Consider the following 18,306-nt stretch of genomic DNA (forward strand, 5'->3'; position numbering starts at 1 on the left):
GCCCCAGCTGGTGGGTTCAAACTGCCAACCTTTCAGTTAGTAGCCGAGTGTTTAACCACTGTGCCACCAGCACTCCTTTACATAATGATAGAAAGGATAATTCACCAGGAATATGTAACAATCTTACATATTTATGTACTTTAAAAAGGGACATTGAAACTCATGAAGCAAAATACGGCATAACTCTGATATATAGAAAATTTAAACAACACTATCAACTAGCTTGATCTAATTGATATTTATAGCATACCACATTCAAAAAATCCAGAATGTACGTTTTCTAAAGTGCATATAAAAGATTTACCAAGATAGAATATGTACTGAGACATTAAAAAAAGTTTCAATGAACTTCAAAAGATTTAAATCCTACAAAGTATGTTCTCTAAAAGATTTCAATCTTTGGAAATCTTATATTCTTTGACCACAACAGAAATAAATTAAATTCCAAATAGGAATTCAATAAACATTTCAAAATAACTTACAGGTCAAATAGGAAATCATAATAAAATACTTCTACTTGAATAATAATGAAAACACAGCATATCAAAAGCTAAAGTGGTACAGAGGGAAATGTATAGCTTTGAGTGTCATAGTAGAAAAGTTTCTACCTTAGGAAACTTAAAAAAAAAAGAGCAAATTCAATCCGAAAATAAAAAAGAGGAAAGAAATAATAAAGATCAGAAATCAAAGAAAAAGAAAAGAGGTGAACAATAGAGAAAAATCAACAAATCCAAAAATTAGTTATTTGAAAAAAAAAAGTAAAATTGATACATCCCTGGAAATGATAATCAAGAGAAAACAGAAGTTACATATGTCAGTAATTACAGCGATGATATGACATCAGATCCTACAGACATTGAAAGGACACTAAGGAAACAGAATTAACTTCTTGCCAATATATTTGACAACTTAGATGAAAAAAAATTACTTGCAAAACAAAAAGTTACCAAAACTGATTCAAAAGAAAAAAAAAAAACTACAGCTCTCTGAGTATAGTTTTTATATAGTTCTGACTTTTAGAACCATGTTAATGTTTCACATACTTAATGTACAAGGATGGGTGGGGGAGGAGCAAAATAGAATAGAAACAGAAGCAAATGATCAAAAGCAAGATTATTACAAAAAAAAATAACATAGCCACACTGAAGGGGGATAGAAAACACTAATACAAATGATTTTAGAAAACAGCATATTCTCAGGCTAAAGATAAAAAGTACAGTACATAAAAATTGTACTTTATGATTCATAGGGTTTATTTTCCCACAGTGGGGTAGTTTAGAAATTGCAAAACTGCTTTATGGATATTCTAGGATTGGGAAATAAATAAATGTAATGGGTATAAGAAGAGCTAGTTTTAGAGAAAGGAGTTACAAATAAGGAAAGAGGGAAGGTTAGAATGAATCTTGTGGTATTGGACTGGAATTATAACACTCATGGTTGTTATAGGTAAATAAATACAGAAATATAGATGTGTCTATACATGCATACATTTCCTTAGCTCTGCTGAGAGGACCTAGAAGCAGTGACACCCCAGTACCAATGAGCTCACCTAGCACCCACATCTTACTTTACAAAAACATATGGCCAATAATCACATGAAATGATGCTCAACATCATGACTAACCAGGAAAATGCAAATTAAACTACAATGAGATACCACTACTCAACAACTATCGCAGATAAAATGTACTTTCATTCATTGGGTTGGAGTATAAAGTAGTGCAATGAACTTGGGAAACAATGTGGCAGTTTATTATAAAATTAAATATGCATTAACTATATGGCTTAGCCATTCCACTCCTAGGTATTTTTCTAAGAGAAATGAAAATATATGTCCACCCAAAGACTTTTTCACAAAAGTTCACAGCAGTTTCATTAATAATAGCCAAACTGGAAACAACCCAAATGTTCAATAGGAGAATAGATAATTATATTTTGATATATTCATACAATGGAATACTACTCACCAATAAAAAAGGAATAATTACTATTAGACACAACATGAATGAATCTCAGGACATTATGTTAAGAGAAAGATACCAGACACAAAAGAGTACACGCTGTGTATTTCCATCTATTTGGCATTCTAAATAAAACTAATCTATAGAGGTAGATTTCAGATCAGGGGTTGCGAGGGGCGACTGGGTAAGGATTGATGTAAAAGGCACAAGGGAACGTTCTGCAGAGATGAAATGTTCTCTGTTTTACATGGTGTGCTCTCTGTATAGGTTCGTCCAAAGTCGTCAGCCTGTGCACTTAAAAAGGTTTGAATTTTATTGTATGTAATTATTCCTGAATAATGTTGATTTTAAATAAACAGTTGAGCAATTCAAGCTAAAGGATATCAAAACAGAGTGGCAAGCTTTTGCTAAGTGTAAAATATATCTAAAATCATCATCCTAAGTATCTTGGGACAAAGGTCAGGAAGGAAAAAGATAAAAGTAATAAAGGACATGGTCTGACACTGAGTAGCTAGATGCAGATAAACTTGGGGTTAGCATTTTGAAATCATACTGTGATATTTCAGAGCCACCTCAAAGACAAGAAGTAGTCAAACAATAAGAAGGGAGTTTAGGATAAACTGAGCAAAACTCAATAACATGCTTTTGTTTTTTTTTGTCTTCTAGATAAACTCACCATAGTGCACCATCCAGGTGGTAAGTTCTTGGCATCTACTGAAGGATTTAGGACTAAAACAAAGCATATAGTAAACCAATTTCAATATTAGCATAATATGATTAAGGAGGTCAGTATAAAAACTCACCTAGATTTTATATTTACATGCAAAACCATTTGACATCTGAAATAAACAATGCTGTTGTGTGCTGTCAGGTCAATTCCAACTCATAGTGACCCCATGTGACAGAATAGAACATCGCCACAGGATTTTCTTAGCTGTGATCTTTAGGGAAGCAGATCCCACTGAGCTCTTGGGTGGGTTCAAACCACCAACCTTTTGGTTAGCAGCATTCATCATTATACCACCAAGGCTCTTTGTAGCGATGCTAGAGGCATTGTAATATGTGCTTTGAACTTTTTCTAGCCTGACTCTCCACAACTTACTTGTTGGGACTTTGCCAAGTCACTTAAGCTTTCTAGGTCTGTTTCCTTACATGTAAAACGGGCATAAGAATTCCTACCATGAAGAATTGTTATAAAGATTGATGATGATATATGTAAATGGAGGCTGATATTTGATAAGTGGGAGCTATTAATAGAGCAAATGAAATAAAATTTGAATAACACTTGAGAGAGCGAATCACTGCATTTTTATGTGAAGGATGTTGGGGGAGGAATGTGTGTGGGATGTTGCAAGATTAAAAAGGAGCTAAAGGCCAGCTAGAGGCTGTTGAGTAAACTAGAAGCAACTGTTCACAGCCTGGACCAAAGACCTGTCTGTGGGAATGGAGAAGCAATAGAACTGAGCTGTGTTGCTGGGATAGAAAATGGGAAGGCTATTGTAAAGGCCTGAGGAGCAGTCCAACCAATGGACCAATTACCATCAAGTCGATTCCAACTTGTAATGACACCATGTGTGTCAGAGTGGAACTGTGCTCCATAGACATTTTAGATCACCAGGCTTTTATCCAAGGCACCTCTGGGTGGACTTGAACCTCCAACATTTCAGTTAGCAGCCAAGCACATTAACTATTTGCACCAGTCAGGGATTCCTTGTAGCATGGGCCAAGCAGGAACAAGTTTTAGTAGAAAAGTGTACTTTGTAATTAGCCAATTTTGGTAAATGGGGAAAAGAAAAAAAAAAAAGAGGCAGAGGAAGGGTAATATAAGGGGAGGGGAAAGACAACAGGAATAATCGAGTGGAAGTTGTTATTCAGATTTGTTGGAAAGGTTGTTTCTGAGCTGAAGTGACTTGGTTGGATTGGAATTGGAGGTAAAAGTGGTTAACACTTTGACCCAAGTCAATCCATGCAGGTAGAAAAAAATAGTAGCACACTTGCCAAGGGCGACCTTTCAATATGTCGTTTTTATCTCTTTATAATTTCTTTTTTCTTTATCTATATCCTGCTCTTCAAATATATCATTAAAAAGTTTACTTATAAACTTTTTGAATCATTGAATAAATGAATCATTAAATGTGTGAATGACTGAAGAGATCATAATAGAGTTTGCATTTCTAGGTAATGAAACTTCTCAAAATGAAAATATTTTGTATAGCACACCTTTCGGCAATAAGGTAAGCTGTATGTATCTTAATTTTTATAAAATGCAAAGAAAGAACTTCTCTTTCAAGAAAGAACAAGAGAGCCCGTTATCCTGCCTATGTTTGAAACAGTCTAACATATATGAAAAAACAAGATTACACAAGCATATGTGTATAAAAATCCATGAGCCATAATTTCAGAAAATTAACTATTTGGAAGAAACCAAAATGAAACTCAAACAAAAAAACCACTGAAACCAAAGTGTAACTGAATTCAACACGTACACAACAAGCGAGTCTTAAAGGAATCATGAGTACGTCTGTTTTAGTAATAGCTATATGATGGGTTTGTTTGAAGCACACTGTATACAGTCCTTAAAGGCTAGTTATAGAAAAAGTATAGCCCCAAAATACCATTGATGCAAATACGCATCACTTCACATTGTAGAGTTAACTGAAAATAAATTGCTACTGAGAGGCTAAAAATAACACTAAGCAAGGACAGCAGTAATTGAAAGCCAAGACAATTAAAGACAACACTGATAATGTCATGACCACAACTTGTCTTCAAAAAATCATCGTGTTCCAATTATCTTGAATGCACTTATTTGATAGGAAATCTGCACTGTTAACAAAGGTCACATGGCAGCCAGATTTCTAGCTAAAATTCTAAAGTAGAGCCCTTGATGAACTCTTAAACTAATTTTAGTTTACCAAATTTTAGTAACTCTTTTTTTTTTTTATTGTACTTTAGGTGAAGGGTTACAGAACAAATAGTTTCTCATTAAATTGTCAGTACACATATTGTTTTATGACATTGGTTAACAACCCCACGACATGTCAACCCTCTCCCTTCTTGACCTTTTTTTTTTCCTTTTTGGTGAAGATATACATAGCCAAAGATACATCATTTCAAAAATTTCTACATGCACAGTTAAGTGACATGTATTACATTCTTCCAGTTGTGCTGCTATTCTCACTTTAGATGAAGGTTTACAGAACAAAATAGTTTCTCATTAAACAGTACACGTTGCCCTATGACAATGGTTAACAACCCCAGTATATGTCAAGACTGTCTTACTCAACCTTGGGTTCCTTATCCCCAGCTTTCCTGTGCCCTTCTGGCTTCTAGACCTTGTCCCTGGACTGCTGTGCCTCATTAGTCCCATTTTGTTTTATGGGGCTGTCCAATCCCTGGCTGAACAGTGAACCTCGAAAGTGACTTCACCACCTAGCTAAAAGGGTGTCTGGGGGCCATACTCTCGGGGTTTCTCCAGACTCTTTCAGGCCAATAAATCTGGTCTTTTGTGTGTGCGTTAGAATTTTGTTCTACATCTTTCTCCAGCTTTGTCCACAACCCTCTGTTGTGCTCGCGGCCAGAGCAGTCAGTGGTGGTAGCCAGGCACCATCTAGCTGTACTGGACTCAGTCTGCTGGAGGCCTTGGTAGCTGTGGTCCATTACTCCTTTGGACTAAACTTTTCCTTGTATCCTGTCCTCTTCATTCTCCCTTGCTCCCGAAGGGGTGAGACCAATGGAGTATCTTAGATGGCTGCTTACAGGCTTTTAAGACCCCAGACACTACTCACCAAGGTAGAATGTAGAACATTGTCTAAATTTTAGTAACTCTTTAAGCTCACTTATGTTTCAAATAAATCCTAAGTAATCATGAAAGTAAGTCATTCACCCTTGAGAATTGATTGAAATATCATTAGACTCATTGAACTCTAGCAGAAATGTGGGATGCCACCCAGACCCACAAGTTTATGAAAATATCTGTGCCAAACAGAGATCCTTCTCCAATGATCTGAAAGACTACACAACCATGGCATTTTTTAAAATAATGTTTTATTGTGTTTTCAGGTGAAAGTTTACACAGAAAATAGGTTCTCGTTTGACAATTTCTATACAAATTGTTCAGCGAAATTAGTTACATTTTTCACAATGTGTCAACATTCTCATGAATTGCTTTCTGGTTGCTCCATTTCCAGTAGTCTAGTTTTCCTGCCCCCCATCATCTCATCTTTGCTTTAGAGTAATTGTTCACCTTTTGATCTCATATAGCTGGTTTTTTAATGGGCCCCATACTCACAGATAATATCCTTTATTTTGTGTGCCAATCTGTTATTTCACTTTAAAGAGTATCTCAGGGGAGCAGTCTCAGGGCGTCCTCTAGTCTCAACTGGCCCAGTAAGTCTGGACTTTTTAAGAATCTGAGGCCTGTTCCACATTTTTCTCCCACTCTATCTAGGTCCATCTATTGTGACCCTGATAAGAATGGTCAGTAGTGGTAGCCAAGCACTATCTAGTTCTTCTGGTCTCAGGGAAGATCCTCATCTTGGCTTGTGTAGGCTGTTAGCCCTGTAGACTAGTTTCTTCTCTGAGACTTTGGTTTCTTTCTTTCTCTTTTGCTCCTAACGGGTCAGAGGCCAGTAGTTGTATCTTATATGGCTGCTCGCAAGCTTTTAAGACGCCAGATGCTACTCACCTTACTAGCATGCAGAATGTCGACTTTGTGTTGCGGATTGACTGAGTTGTCTCATGAGACTAAGGATCTAAGCACGGCATATTTTTTTTGAGGGCAGGATTTTGGGTAACAGGAAAAGAGTACGAATTTCCAAAACTTGGCTGAATGATCTCCCTCAAAATAGAAATAAAATTTGAATTCAAGGACTTCGATGTAGTTGAACTTTACAATGATTGTATTTCCTGTAAGACAGTGGATCACCTTGCCAGATGCCTCTACAAAGCTATTTTTTCCATGGCTATGAAGGACAACTATGCCTTTGTCATGTTTCTTTGTTCAGCCTTGAAATGGAGAAATGCTAACTCTGTATCTTTCTTCTATAGCTTCCTACTCGACCCCAAGTTGAAAAAGAATTTGGTTTCTCCAGCAGGAAAGATTACTAAAGAAGGTAAAATATTAGTTTTATTTACATTTTAGAAAACCTAAAGCAGGCTAGTTAGGGACCAGAAGAAATCATTCATCTAGGAAACAGAACACTTCAAATATTTCATTGTCCTCTCCTGAAAAGATAATCTTGTGTATTTTTTAAGCTAAATGTTATTGTTTTTTAGAAACATTTATGCATAGGGCTGATTTTATGCTAGCTAATCAATTTCTATTGATGATCTATTATTCACTAATACATTTTCTGTGATCTCATTTTCAGGTTATTATAAAGAAACTCAAGAATCTGCAAGCATTGTGTTTTCTGGGTGAAGCAAGCTTGCACTTGGATTGCCTGCACTCTCCAGGGCAAATCCATACTCTGAAAGCAGAAACGAGCCTCTGGATTTTGAAATTTGTTACTGCTGCAATTTAATTGGCATTATACCTGCTCCAGATGAGTATATAAAAATTAAAATTGAATTCCATACAGCACTGGCACTCTTTGAAAATTCTTATATTTTACAATGCACTAGCCACTTCAGCAGCTATTTTCCATTTTGAAAAGTAAAGGAAAATAAGAATAGAGAAGTTAAAGGTTGCATATCAAAGTTACTGGCCTATTGGAGGTACTAACCTTAATAGTTTCCCCCTGCCATCCTTAGAATAGCCAAGAAAATCAAATTTGTTTAGTACATATTTGCCTGATCCATTTTCTAGATTTCTCACTTTCAAAATTCTAGTTATTATGGTCATATCATGTGTGCAGACCTTCCCTAATTTAGGGCCTATTTTTAACTTTCTACATCTCAAATTAATATACATTTCCACAACCTACATTCTTCATTAAAAGGCTTCCAATGTCATCAACCTATTTCTTAGAAACAATTTACTAGCCTAGAGTAGAATGCAATTTTATCAGTCTATGTTCTCCATGTAAAATTGCTACCAATAAATGTTTAACCCTACGTCTGACTTTGCAAAATAAATGTGTGATAATTAACCACTAAATTCTTCTGGTTACCAGTTTAAAGAAAGAAGTCTACTAAAAATTTTTCAAAGTAAACTCAATTAATTTCACTCTGTAGGTCCCATAAAGTAAACACACCGGATTTTTTTTTTTAGTGGCTTCTCAGAAGTGATAGAAATATCTGTTTACAGTCATTTTGCAAAATCTTTCTCATAGATTTCTCAAAACTATTAATATTTGACTTGTGGGATTTTATGTTAAAGTAAAGGAATGCTCAAGTTTATCATGCAAGGTAGTCATGGCAAAGCGCACAGGTAAGACCACAAGATAGTCATTTAAGACTGGAGAATCAGAATATAAGCTTTGTTCAATGGTTAGAGTACAGTCATTAGACTTTGGGCATTTACCTTTAATAAGTGGTCTTGGGAGGAAGGCTTGACCACAGTTTTGATCAGCGGAGGTCCCTCTAGCTGGGGTCTGAGGTTGGCAGCAGTGGTCAGTCTCAGTCTTCATCTCTGGCAGGGTCTCAGTCTTAGCAGAGTCTAGAGAGAGATATTGTGCCTCTGCTTTCTCTCACTGAGTATGCAGACATCCAGGGTTTACATGTGATTTTCTTATCTGGACTCATACAGTAAGGGCCAGGTGATAAAATGTCTAACAAAGACTAGTATGTTGCATCTTCTCTTCAAGGTCAGAGATTAGCTATATGTTGCATCTTTTCTTCAAGGAGAGATTAGGGAGCTTGTTTATGATTTACGTATGTCTCATGGCCAATTTATAGAGATTTAGCTATATGTTGAGCCTTGGTGCGGTAGTTAAAGCTCTATGTTACTTTTTTTTTTTTTTAAATCACAGCATGTAAGTGCAAGGCCAACTTAGAGAGGTTATTTACAACATATTTCTACTTCTTAGGTCATTCACATTATGAGTGACTTATACATATGTGGTTTGAGAGCATTACAGAAGCATATATACCAGTTATTTTAAAACAAGCTGAGGCTTTCAAAGATGTTTCTAGTTATGACATCCGGAATTTTAGTCCATAGTATCACATCTAAGCTTTCAAGAGTTGGCATATCCTTCTACTGACTGAGAGCCACCATTTCTGTGGGCTTTCCTATCCAAAGAGTTAGCAAAAACAATAGGAAAACTGACTGCTTTTCTATCATTTTCTAGAGCTATCAAATTCAAATATAGGTATTATTTCTAAAGTAAGAACTTTCCATATTGGCCTGTGACTGATGCCTACAACTCTATCAATGGCTCGATTCTTATTAAAAATGTGAGCATTAAATGATAGGTAAAATGTGAATTTTTCTAATTAGAATACAATTGAGTAATTCTTTCCTTAAGACTCCATTAAGAGAAGAAGCAGGAGATAAGGCCAGAGTGTTATTCAGGTCTCTAATACAGATGGAAATCTAAAACCAGGCTCTCTAAATACTACCTTTGTGAACTGGGCTAATCTTAGAATAAAACATGGCCAGAAGACCCTTTAATAGCCTCTTTCCACTGACACTCTGGCCCTTGAAGTCTTACTATTTTGTCATCACAAAGAGGTATGGAAAAATAAATCTAGAAATAACTGAGGTTCTTCCTATGCTTCCTTTACCATTGCACCCTTGACTGATTAGACTTTGCCAGGGTGAGGAAGAGACAGAAAGTTGGAGCTGGGGGATCAGAAGGAGTCCTTTTTTATCATACCCGTTGCATGAAAGGAAAAGATGAAGTGTAAAGAATTGCAAAGGAGGAGGAAAAATAACCCAAATTTGAGTGATCCCAACCGAAATTGTTCCATAGGGAAGCAATATCGCTTAAACTCTGTTTCATCACTAGCATATAGAATACTGTCCTTCAAAGCTGAATCACGTAACTGATGCTTCTTTTTAGCGATGGAAGAGGGCAGAAGGGCAGGGCAGTTGAATAGAAACTTGAACTATCGTTGGAGATTTGGGGTCTTTCTCAAAGATCTCTAGTCACTGCCAGAACAAGAAAGGATTAGACAGGAGTCTGAGCAGCCAGGAGTTAATGTACTTTACCCCATAATCCCTTCCTCAAAATCACATTTGTTCCCATGCCATTACACTTAACTGTAACCAAGATCCCTTACCTCAGGTTCTTAAATTTACTAGGACTCTGACTTGTAGAGAAATTTGAACTTAAAGTTATCAAAAGAGTTCTATTTTTAATATTAATTTCCTTATTTTCTACCTAGTCAATTTTTTAGGACAACAAAGAGGAGGCATCTAGACTAGTGGTTCTCAACCAGGGGTAATTTTGCTCCACCTTTGCCCCAAGATATTGGTCAATATCTGGAGCTATTTTTGGTTGTCATGACTAGGAAGGAGGGTCTCCTGCATCTAGTGGGTAGAAACCAGTGGTGCTGATAAACATCCTACAATACATAAGACAAAGAATTATCTGGTCCAAAATGACAATCGTGCGGAGGTGACTATAAAGTAAAATGGGATTAACATTTTTAAAAAATGCCGTTAAAATAAAAATGCAGAGTTTTCTGAAAGTAGAAATCCCTATGATAGCATAAATGAATGTCTTTATTTTGAAGTGCTTAAGCTATATGGATCAGTAAATACTCGAAAGAATGGATGTGTCTGATACATTTTCAATAATCAAACATTAAACATTAATGTATCCTACCGAATGGATGGCAAAGGACCAGGCAGTGTTTCATTCTGTTGTACATAGGGTCAGTATGAGTCGGAACTGACTCGACCGCACCTAACAACAACCCAATGAAGCCTCCAATGTTTAGAAAATGAGGTTATTCTTAGTATTTTTTTAATAAGAATAACCTTGTTACTTGGGTCATTGTTACATTCTATTTGTGCATTAACAATTTGCTCTTCTGAGTCCCTTTGTGTTTCATATAACACTCGGGGGTTAGATTTTGATAACTTGGTATTACCTGAATTTTTGCCTTGTATTGCTTTTCTAAATGGGTAAATATTTAAGAGAGAGATCTTCATTGTGAACCTGATCTAGTGGGTCCCAGATGAATAGCACAGAGCTGGTTTGAGGCCCCCCACCTGCAGCACTTGCAGCCCTTTCTGTAGCTATACTTGCCAGCCAGCCTAGGCTGCCTTATTTTGTGGAGCAGACCTTTAAAGGCAGGAACTACAACTAGAAAGATAGCAAAAGGTAAGATTCTCAATATAATAGACGTCAAATTTGTATATGACAAGGTAGGATTTCCTCAGTATTCTCATCTTCAAAATCCAGATAATAATGCTTCTTACATAATTTTGTGGGCATTAGATGATGTCATATATTTAAATGAGTGGTGCAGTAATGCATTCAAGAGCAAAAGCCTTCAAGTAAGACTGACCTAGTTTGAAATTTTGGCTCAGCTATGTCTTTGCTGTGTGTACTAAGCCAGGGCTTGGTCTCCCTGAGCCCTATTTCATTATTGGTAAAATAGGGACAATAATATGAACTACAGCCTTCAGTATGGATTACACCTCAACATAAAATGAAGATCCTCACAACTGGACCAATAAGCAATATCGTGATAAATGGAGAAAAGACTGATGTTGTCAAGGATTTCATTTTACTTGTATACAAAATCAACACCCATGGAAGCAGCAGTCAAGAAATCAAACGACGTATTGCACTGGGCAAATCTGCTGTAGAAGATCTCTTTTAAAGTATTAAAAAGCAAAGATGTCACTTTGAGGACTAAGGTGCGCTTGACCCACGCCATGATATTTTCAATCGCATCACATGCATGAGGAAGCTGGACAATGAATAAGGAAGGCCAAAGAAGAATTGATGCCTTTGCATTATAGTGTTGGCAAAGAATATTGAATATACCATGGACTGCCAGAAGAATGAACAAGTCTGCTGTCTTGGAAGAAATGAAGCCAGAATGCTCCTTTGAACCAGGATGGTGAGACTTCGTCTCGTACTTTGGGAATGTTATCAAGAGGGACCAGTCTGTGGAGAAGGACATCATACTTGGTAAAGTAGAGGATCAGATAAAAAGAAGACCCTCAATGAGATGGATTGACACAGTGGCTGCAACAGTGGGCACAAACATAACAACAATTGTGATGATGGCACAGGACTGGGGAGTGTTTCGTTCCATTGTACACACAGTAGCTGTGAGTCGGAACTGACTCGACGGCACCTAACAACAACAACGACACCAACTTTGCAGTAGGTTGTTTTGAGGATTAAATTTAGGGAGATTATCTAATTTATCATCCAAACACGACATTTTTTTTATCATAAAATCAACTACTGTTATTGTTATAATGGAAAAACGGACATAAACTGGTACTGCCTCAGGCATAAAACTGGCATGTATAAACTGGAATGTATGGTTCAAAAACCAAAAAACCAAACCCATTGCCATTGAGTCAATTCAAACTCATAGTGACTCTATAGAATAAAGTAGAACTGCCCCACAGGATTTCCTAGGCTGTAATCTTTACAAAAGCAGAACACCAAGTCTTTGAGTGGCTGTGAATTCGAACCAACCTTTCAGTTAGCAGCCGAGCGCTTAACCAGTATGCCACTAGGGCTCCTTGGGATGTGTGGTTACTCTACTTAAATGAATTGTAAGTGCTTGGAACATCTTGGCTCAGAATAAATGGTCGATGAAGATAATTTGTTAAAAAAAAAAAAAACCTCTTTGAAATGTGAATGCTGTGATGCACCAGGCTGGCTTGTTACCTAACTGACTGGGTCTTATGCACAGCCTTACAGCATGTGAGTCAATTCCTACAGCCATAAAAAGACAAATGATTACAAAATGTTGAACGACCACCTGGATCACCCATAAACATCAGAAGCTTCAAGTGGAAAAAAATGGTAAGGTACTGTAGCAGCGTCCCACATTATATTCCATGGAATTCATGGGTATTGCATTAAAAAGGGGTTCTGTGATCACGTGATTTTGGAAAACACTATGTATTTTCTTCCCTTTTAGAATAGCATATTGAAGACTCTAGGTAAACCTGCAGTAAGGAAATCCATACAGTTTGTGAAACACTGGCATGTATTATATATATATATTTATATAAGCTGGCCTCATTTTCCACTGAATGGGAAGAAAAAAATGTCTGAAAGATGCTGGAGTGGTGTTTTGAGATGGAGTTTGGAACCTGGTTTAAGGAAAAACACTCTCATGATCAGTTGATGATGTATGCCATGGGCAATGGTGTGAGGTGTGAAGAGGGTAGAAGGGAATGTGGCACGCCTGGTACTTACTAGGTATTCAAGGTTTGCACCTGGTTAGCATAAAGCTAAAGATTAAGTTCTGAATTTTGCAAATACTTCGTAAAAGTTGGGATTCCCTCAGAATAAAGTTAAGGTGATAGCTCTCACTTTTCTTTTAAACAAATGAATTAGTAAATGTCTCTGGGTAAAACACTGTAATTTCTGCTGCATGAATCTTTTTATTATGTCTTCAAATCAACATTGAGCATGGTTCCACTCAGAATTAGTGTAGGACCATTTAGACCTGCTGTGTATTGAAATGTATTCAACACAGAAGCAATTTCTGAGTTCAGTGGGATAGATTTGCTCAGATTGACTTTTTGCCCTCTATAGCTATAGGTGACCCTCAGAGAGAGAAATTAGTCCTCGACAAATCAACCAGCAATTTTTGATGGATTGTCTCTTTCATTTCTCAAGGTAGGGATAGGCATTTTATACCAGCTATGATAAAGGTGCTACAATTTTGCCCCTAGCACTTTTTTTCCTTTCTTCCAGCAAAAGAGAGACAAGGAATCCAGGAAAGTGTGAGCTGATGATGTTTTGGCATTCATGGCTAGCACTGGAGTAAAAGCATCTGCAGCCACGCTGAGGATCCCTGATCTCCCTTGCAAGACATTGGCATTTGTCATAATATTACAAAATGATGTATTCAGACATGGCAGGTAGTGCCGAGGACCTTCCATAGCTTCTGCATTAGCAGACTTTGGGAAGCCCAGCAGATGACCTGTCATTAATGGTGGTGTTGAAGGGCATAAGAACCTTACTTCTGTTTCCCATCTGTTCTCCTCACCCTGGTGTCCATAAACAGTGGTACCATGAGTGAGATGTTTATACACATCTGGAGGTCAGCCAGGGATAATCTTTCAATGTTTAGTGTATATTTTTTTAAAAATGTCAAAAATATCAGCTTGCTTGCCTCCTTGAAAAAGATAACAGGTAAGAACTTTACTTCCCTGATGAATGAGCCAGTTCTTCAGCCAGAAAAGCAAATGTCAGTGAAGGTTCTGCTCACATTTAAGCCTCTGAAGGGGAATAAGAGAAACAGCAATCTTCTTACTTATTTGAACAAAACTTTATTAAGGACCACTGAAATGATGGAAGTGACACCATTGGTCCATGTGTGCGTGTATGTGTGTGTGTGTGTGTGTGTGTGTGTGTGTGTGCACGTTTCCCTAGTCAGTGAGTGAGACAGCTCCTCCACATGTCATAAGCAGCTGTGTTCATCAGGTTGCCATGCAAGTGAACAGGCACCAAATGCCTTCTAGGATCACACCATTCATTCATCTTTAATCAATTTATATTTATGTAACTCCTGCCATAGGAGGAAGCATACATTACTGGTAACCACCTAATTGGAAGGTTTACATAATGACTTGAGCTGTAGATTATTGGGTTCAAATCTCAATTCCAATACTTCTAATTGTGTGACCTTGGAAAATTGATTTATCACCTTTCTGCTTCAGTTTCTTATGTACAAACTGTTGTATTAACAGTAGCTTCCTTGTAAGATTACTATGTGATTAAATTGGGTGCATCTTGTGCTCGAGGAATGTTATTTATTATTACAATTATTTGAATTTTTTATTAATCTTTGCAGGGCAATGCAGTAGGTGCTAGGGATACAGAGATAAAATGGTGAGACAAAATAGAAACAGATTCTGTCTCTCATGGAGACATAAACCTGAAAAATAATAATCATAGCAATAAATGTAAAATTACAGTAGTATTAAATGCTATGAAGGAGAGTACATGGTGCTGTGAGAATTATGAAAGGGGAATTGACTGAGTTAGGAAAATCAGATTAATGCTTTCCTGAGGAAGTGATAATAAAGATGAGATCTGCAGAATGGGTAGGAAAAAGGAGTACAAATTAATTGAGAGAAAGGCTAGGAAAAATATTTCAGGCAGAGAAAACAGTAAGTGCAAAGGCCCTGTGGCAGAAGGAAGCAAACAGCATCTGAGAAACCACAGTACAGCCAATATGACTAGAGCACAGAGAGGAAAAGGAAAAGAAACATAGTATATGATGAGGATGAACCATGCATCCATGCATATTGAGGATTCTAGTTCTTCTGGGAAACAATGGAAATCATAAGCAAAGAATATGTAATATTTAAATTTTTTAAAATGAACACTCCAGCTGCACAGGGAAAACAGTGAGAGGATTTAGAAAACCTGATAGGAGTCAGCTGTCCAAGTAAAAAATTACATATTTGCTCTTAATTTTGAAGTTACCTACATTAATTTTCTATGCTGCATAATAAATTACCACAAACTTCGCAGTTTAAAACAACATGCATTTATTATCTCACATTTTCTGTGGGTCAGAAGTCTGCTAATGGCTTAACTGGGTCCTGTACTCAGAGTCTCACAAAGCTGTAGTCAAGGTGTCAGCCAGGTTGAATTTTCATCTGGAGGCTCAGCTATGGAAGAATCTGTTTCTAAACTCATTCAGGTAATTGACAATGCATTTCTTTGTGGTTGTATGACTGAAGGCCCCGGATTTTTGCTGACTGTTGACTGAAGGCCACCCTTAGGTCCTAGTGCCCTCTCACAGTTACTGCATGGACGTCTTCAACATGGCTGCTTAATTCATCAAGCCTGCCAGGAAAGTCTCTCACCTCAGAGAAGACCCAGTGTCGCTTTTAAGATCTTTTCACCTGATGAATTCAGGCCCATCCAAGATAATATCACTTTTAATTATCTCAAAATCAACTGATTTGGGACTATAATTACATCTGTAAAATCCTTCACCTTTACCATATTCTGTCAGCTAGAAGCAAGTCACAGATCCTGGTAATATTCGAAGGGGAGTATGTTTACATAGAGCATGAATACTAGGGTGAGAAATTATGAGTGCCATCGTAGAATTATGTCTACCACACCACCAAACACTTAAATTACAAACTTTTGACAAGTTCCAGGTACCAGTGGGGCTTTACTACACATATCTTACTTTGTTGACAGGAACATTCCTAAAAGAGATTCCTTTCTCTGAGACTTCCAAAATTCCTTCTCCATACAATTAATTAATTTGTTCATTTTCTTGTAGTGGCCATCCTTTGTTGTTTTTCAATAGATTGTAATATCTTCTCGAGTATTTTCTAGTTTTATTTCCACCTGAATCTGTTTTTGCATTTGTGTTTAGCTAAATGGTTTTCTTGGACATCACAACTCTCTCAGTATAGATGCACATTTGGCATTGAAAAAAAAGGGGGGAGGGGAGCCAAAACTGAGTGGCTTGAATAATCAGTTGTGTATATGACTTTCTTGAACTTAGCAAGTTTCATTACATTTGCCAATTTTGATTTCTTCTCAGAATTATGCAGACTCATCATTGAATCCAACATTGGTAGCGATGATACCCAGAAAAGAACCAAAAATTTGAGTCCAGAAAACCAAAATTTTCCCTTCTAATTTTTAAATCATTACTTCCCTGGTAATAAAGTAATACTTTAAATTCTGTTTAATACTTGGAGCACATTTTCATTTAGAGCAGCTCAGTGATGAAAATCTTGGAGGCAGGTAGACCTAGATTGGAATCTTCTCTTCTTCTGTCCCTCCCTCCCTTCATCTCTTTATCATTTCAATCTCTCTCTCTTTCTTTTTCTCTCCCTTTTTTTCTCCCATGTGCCATGTTCAAGCACTGTTTTAGGTTCTGGAATACAAAAATGAACAAGAAAGTCAAGGTCTCTGTTCTCACAGAGCTCACATTTTAGTAAGATTTGGGAGAACAGATAATAAACAAAACATCAAATGATTTTCCCTAACTTGAGAATAGAGAGTAGGGACTCAAGAGTGGAGGCAAGGTGATCAGTTAAGTGGCCAATGTGGCATTCAAAAGATAACAGCAGCTTAGACTAAAGTTTTACTAGTGGTGATGGAGAGGGGGAAGATTTTAGCCATATTTTGGTGGTGGAGTCAACAGGACTTGCTCATGGGTTTATTGGGTTTATTGTGGAGGTAAGAAAGAAGAATATGGGTAGTGCCTAAAATTTTCTGGCCTGAGCAACTTGGAAGATGATGATATAATTTACCAAGATGAAGAAGATGGGAGGATAAGGTTTGGTGGGCTCTATGACTTTGGCCAAGTTAAGTAATCTAATTCTCAACTTCCTCATGAATAAAAAAGAGCTAATAATAGTGGCATGTCATTGCATGTTTGTAAAGATTAAATAAGTGGTGTTCATAAAGCACCTGAAACATGACAAATGCTCAATACTGAATTATTTATTATCATCATCATTATTATTACTTTCATTGTTTTAATGATTAGTTCTCATCTTGAAATACAAAAAAACAATTAGGTAAAGTTGAATTCAATGTCATCAGGGATGTTATAATCAAGGTGATAATATTTCTCTTTGTACTAAATACAAAACCTAAAAATTTATTTAAAAATTAACTTTGGAATATAGATCTAAAGTCCTTTAGTCCATGAAAACTTGTGACATATTCAGACAAAGTAAAGCTTTAGACATTTATGAAGTTTCCTATGAATGTAGAGTTGTTTGAGGAAGGTTTATTGATATTTTATATTCATCTCCCTAAAAACAGACAGGAGGCTATCATGGATCTTCAAACAGACCAGGTGTGCTGGATGTGGGCTTAGCATCCATTTTCATCCCTTTCTATGATAACCCTTGTATCAAAGGGGCTAGAAAGCTAAAGCATACATTTCTCAGGGTCCCACATCCAAGGGGATTGATGTGATATACATTCCACCATTGAGATAGCCTCGTGGGAGATATGGAAGATGGAAATGAGACGGAGAGCAGCTGTCTGCTTCTTTGGCTCTGGTAAGAAAGATTGGAACCATGTTTGTGTCTATGGTAGATGAAATCCACATGGAATGTCTGCTCACCAGCTTCCTGGGTTTGCAGCAATTGGAGTGGCGTCAGCAGTGGTAATAGCCACAGCTACTGCTCCCTATAAACCTTGGGTCTTAACTACAATAGTTTTAACTGGAACCAACTCCTCTAGCTCTTTGAAAGACTTTATAAGTACTTAATTCCCTGTATTAAATCACTTTTGACTGAAATAGC

General features: G+C 36.9%; 1 protein-coding gene across 7 annotated transcripts in view; it reads left to right on the forward strand.

Moving 5' to 3' along the window:
- The window catches only part of LOC101351339 (B cell scaffold protein with ankyrin repeats 1), a 242,724-nt gene extending 234,397 nt beyond the window's left edge, over positions 1-8,327 (forward strand). For 5 of the 7 annotated variants that reach the window (XM_023734725.1, XM_023734727.1, XM_023734726.1 and 2 more), the window contains 2 exons: positions 2,628-2,657; positions 4,140-4,990. In XM_023734725.1, the coding sequence (XP_023590493.1) occupies positions 2,628-2,657; positions 4,140-4,357 (248 nt within the window). In that variant the 3' untranslated portion in view covers positions 4,358-4,990. Of the gene's footprint in view, positions 1-2,627; positions 2,658-4,139; positions 4,991-7,010; positions 7,076-7,333 lie in introns of those variants that run through there. The other 2 variants (XM_023734728.1, XM_023734731.1) reach the window with 2 other exon arrangements.
- The last annotated feature ends 9,979 nt before the right edge of the window (positions 8,328-18,306 follow it).

This window comes from Trichechus manatus, unplaced genomic scaffold, assembly GCF_000243295.1.
Source record: "Trichechus manatus latirostris isolate Lorelei unplaced genomic scaffold, TriManLat1.0 scaffold00071, whole genome shotgun sequence".
NCBI classification, from domain to species: Eukaryota; Metazoa; Chordata; class Mammalia; order Sirenia; family Trichechidae; genus Trichechus; species Trichechus manatus.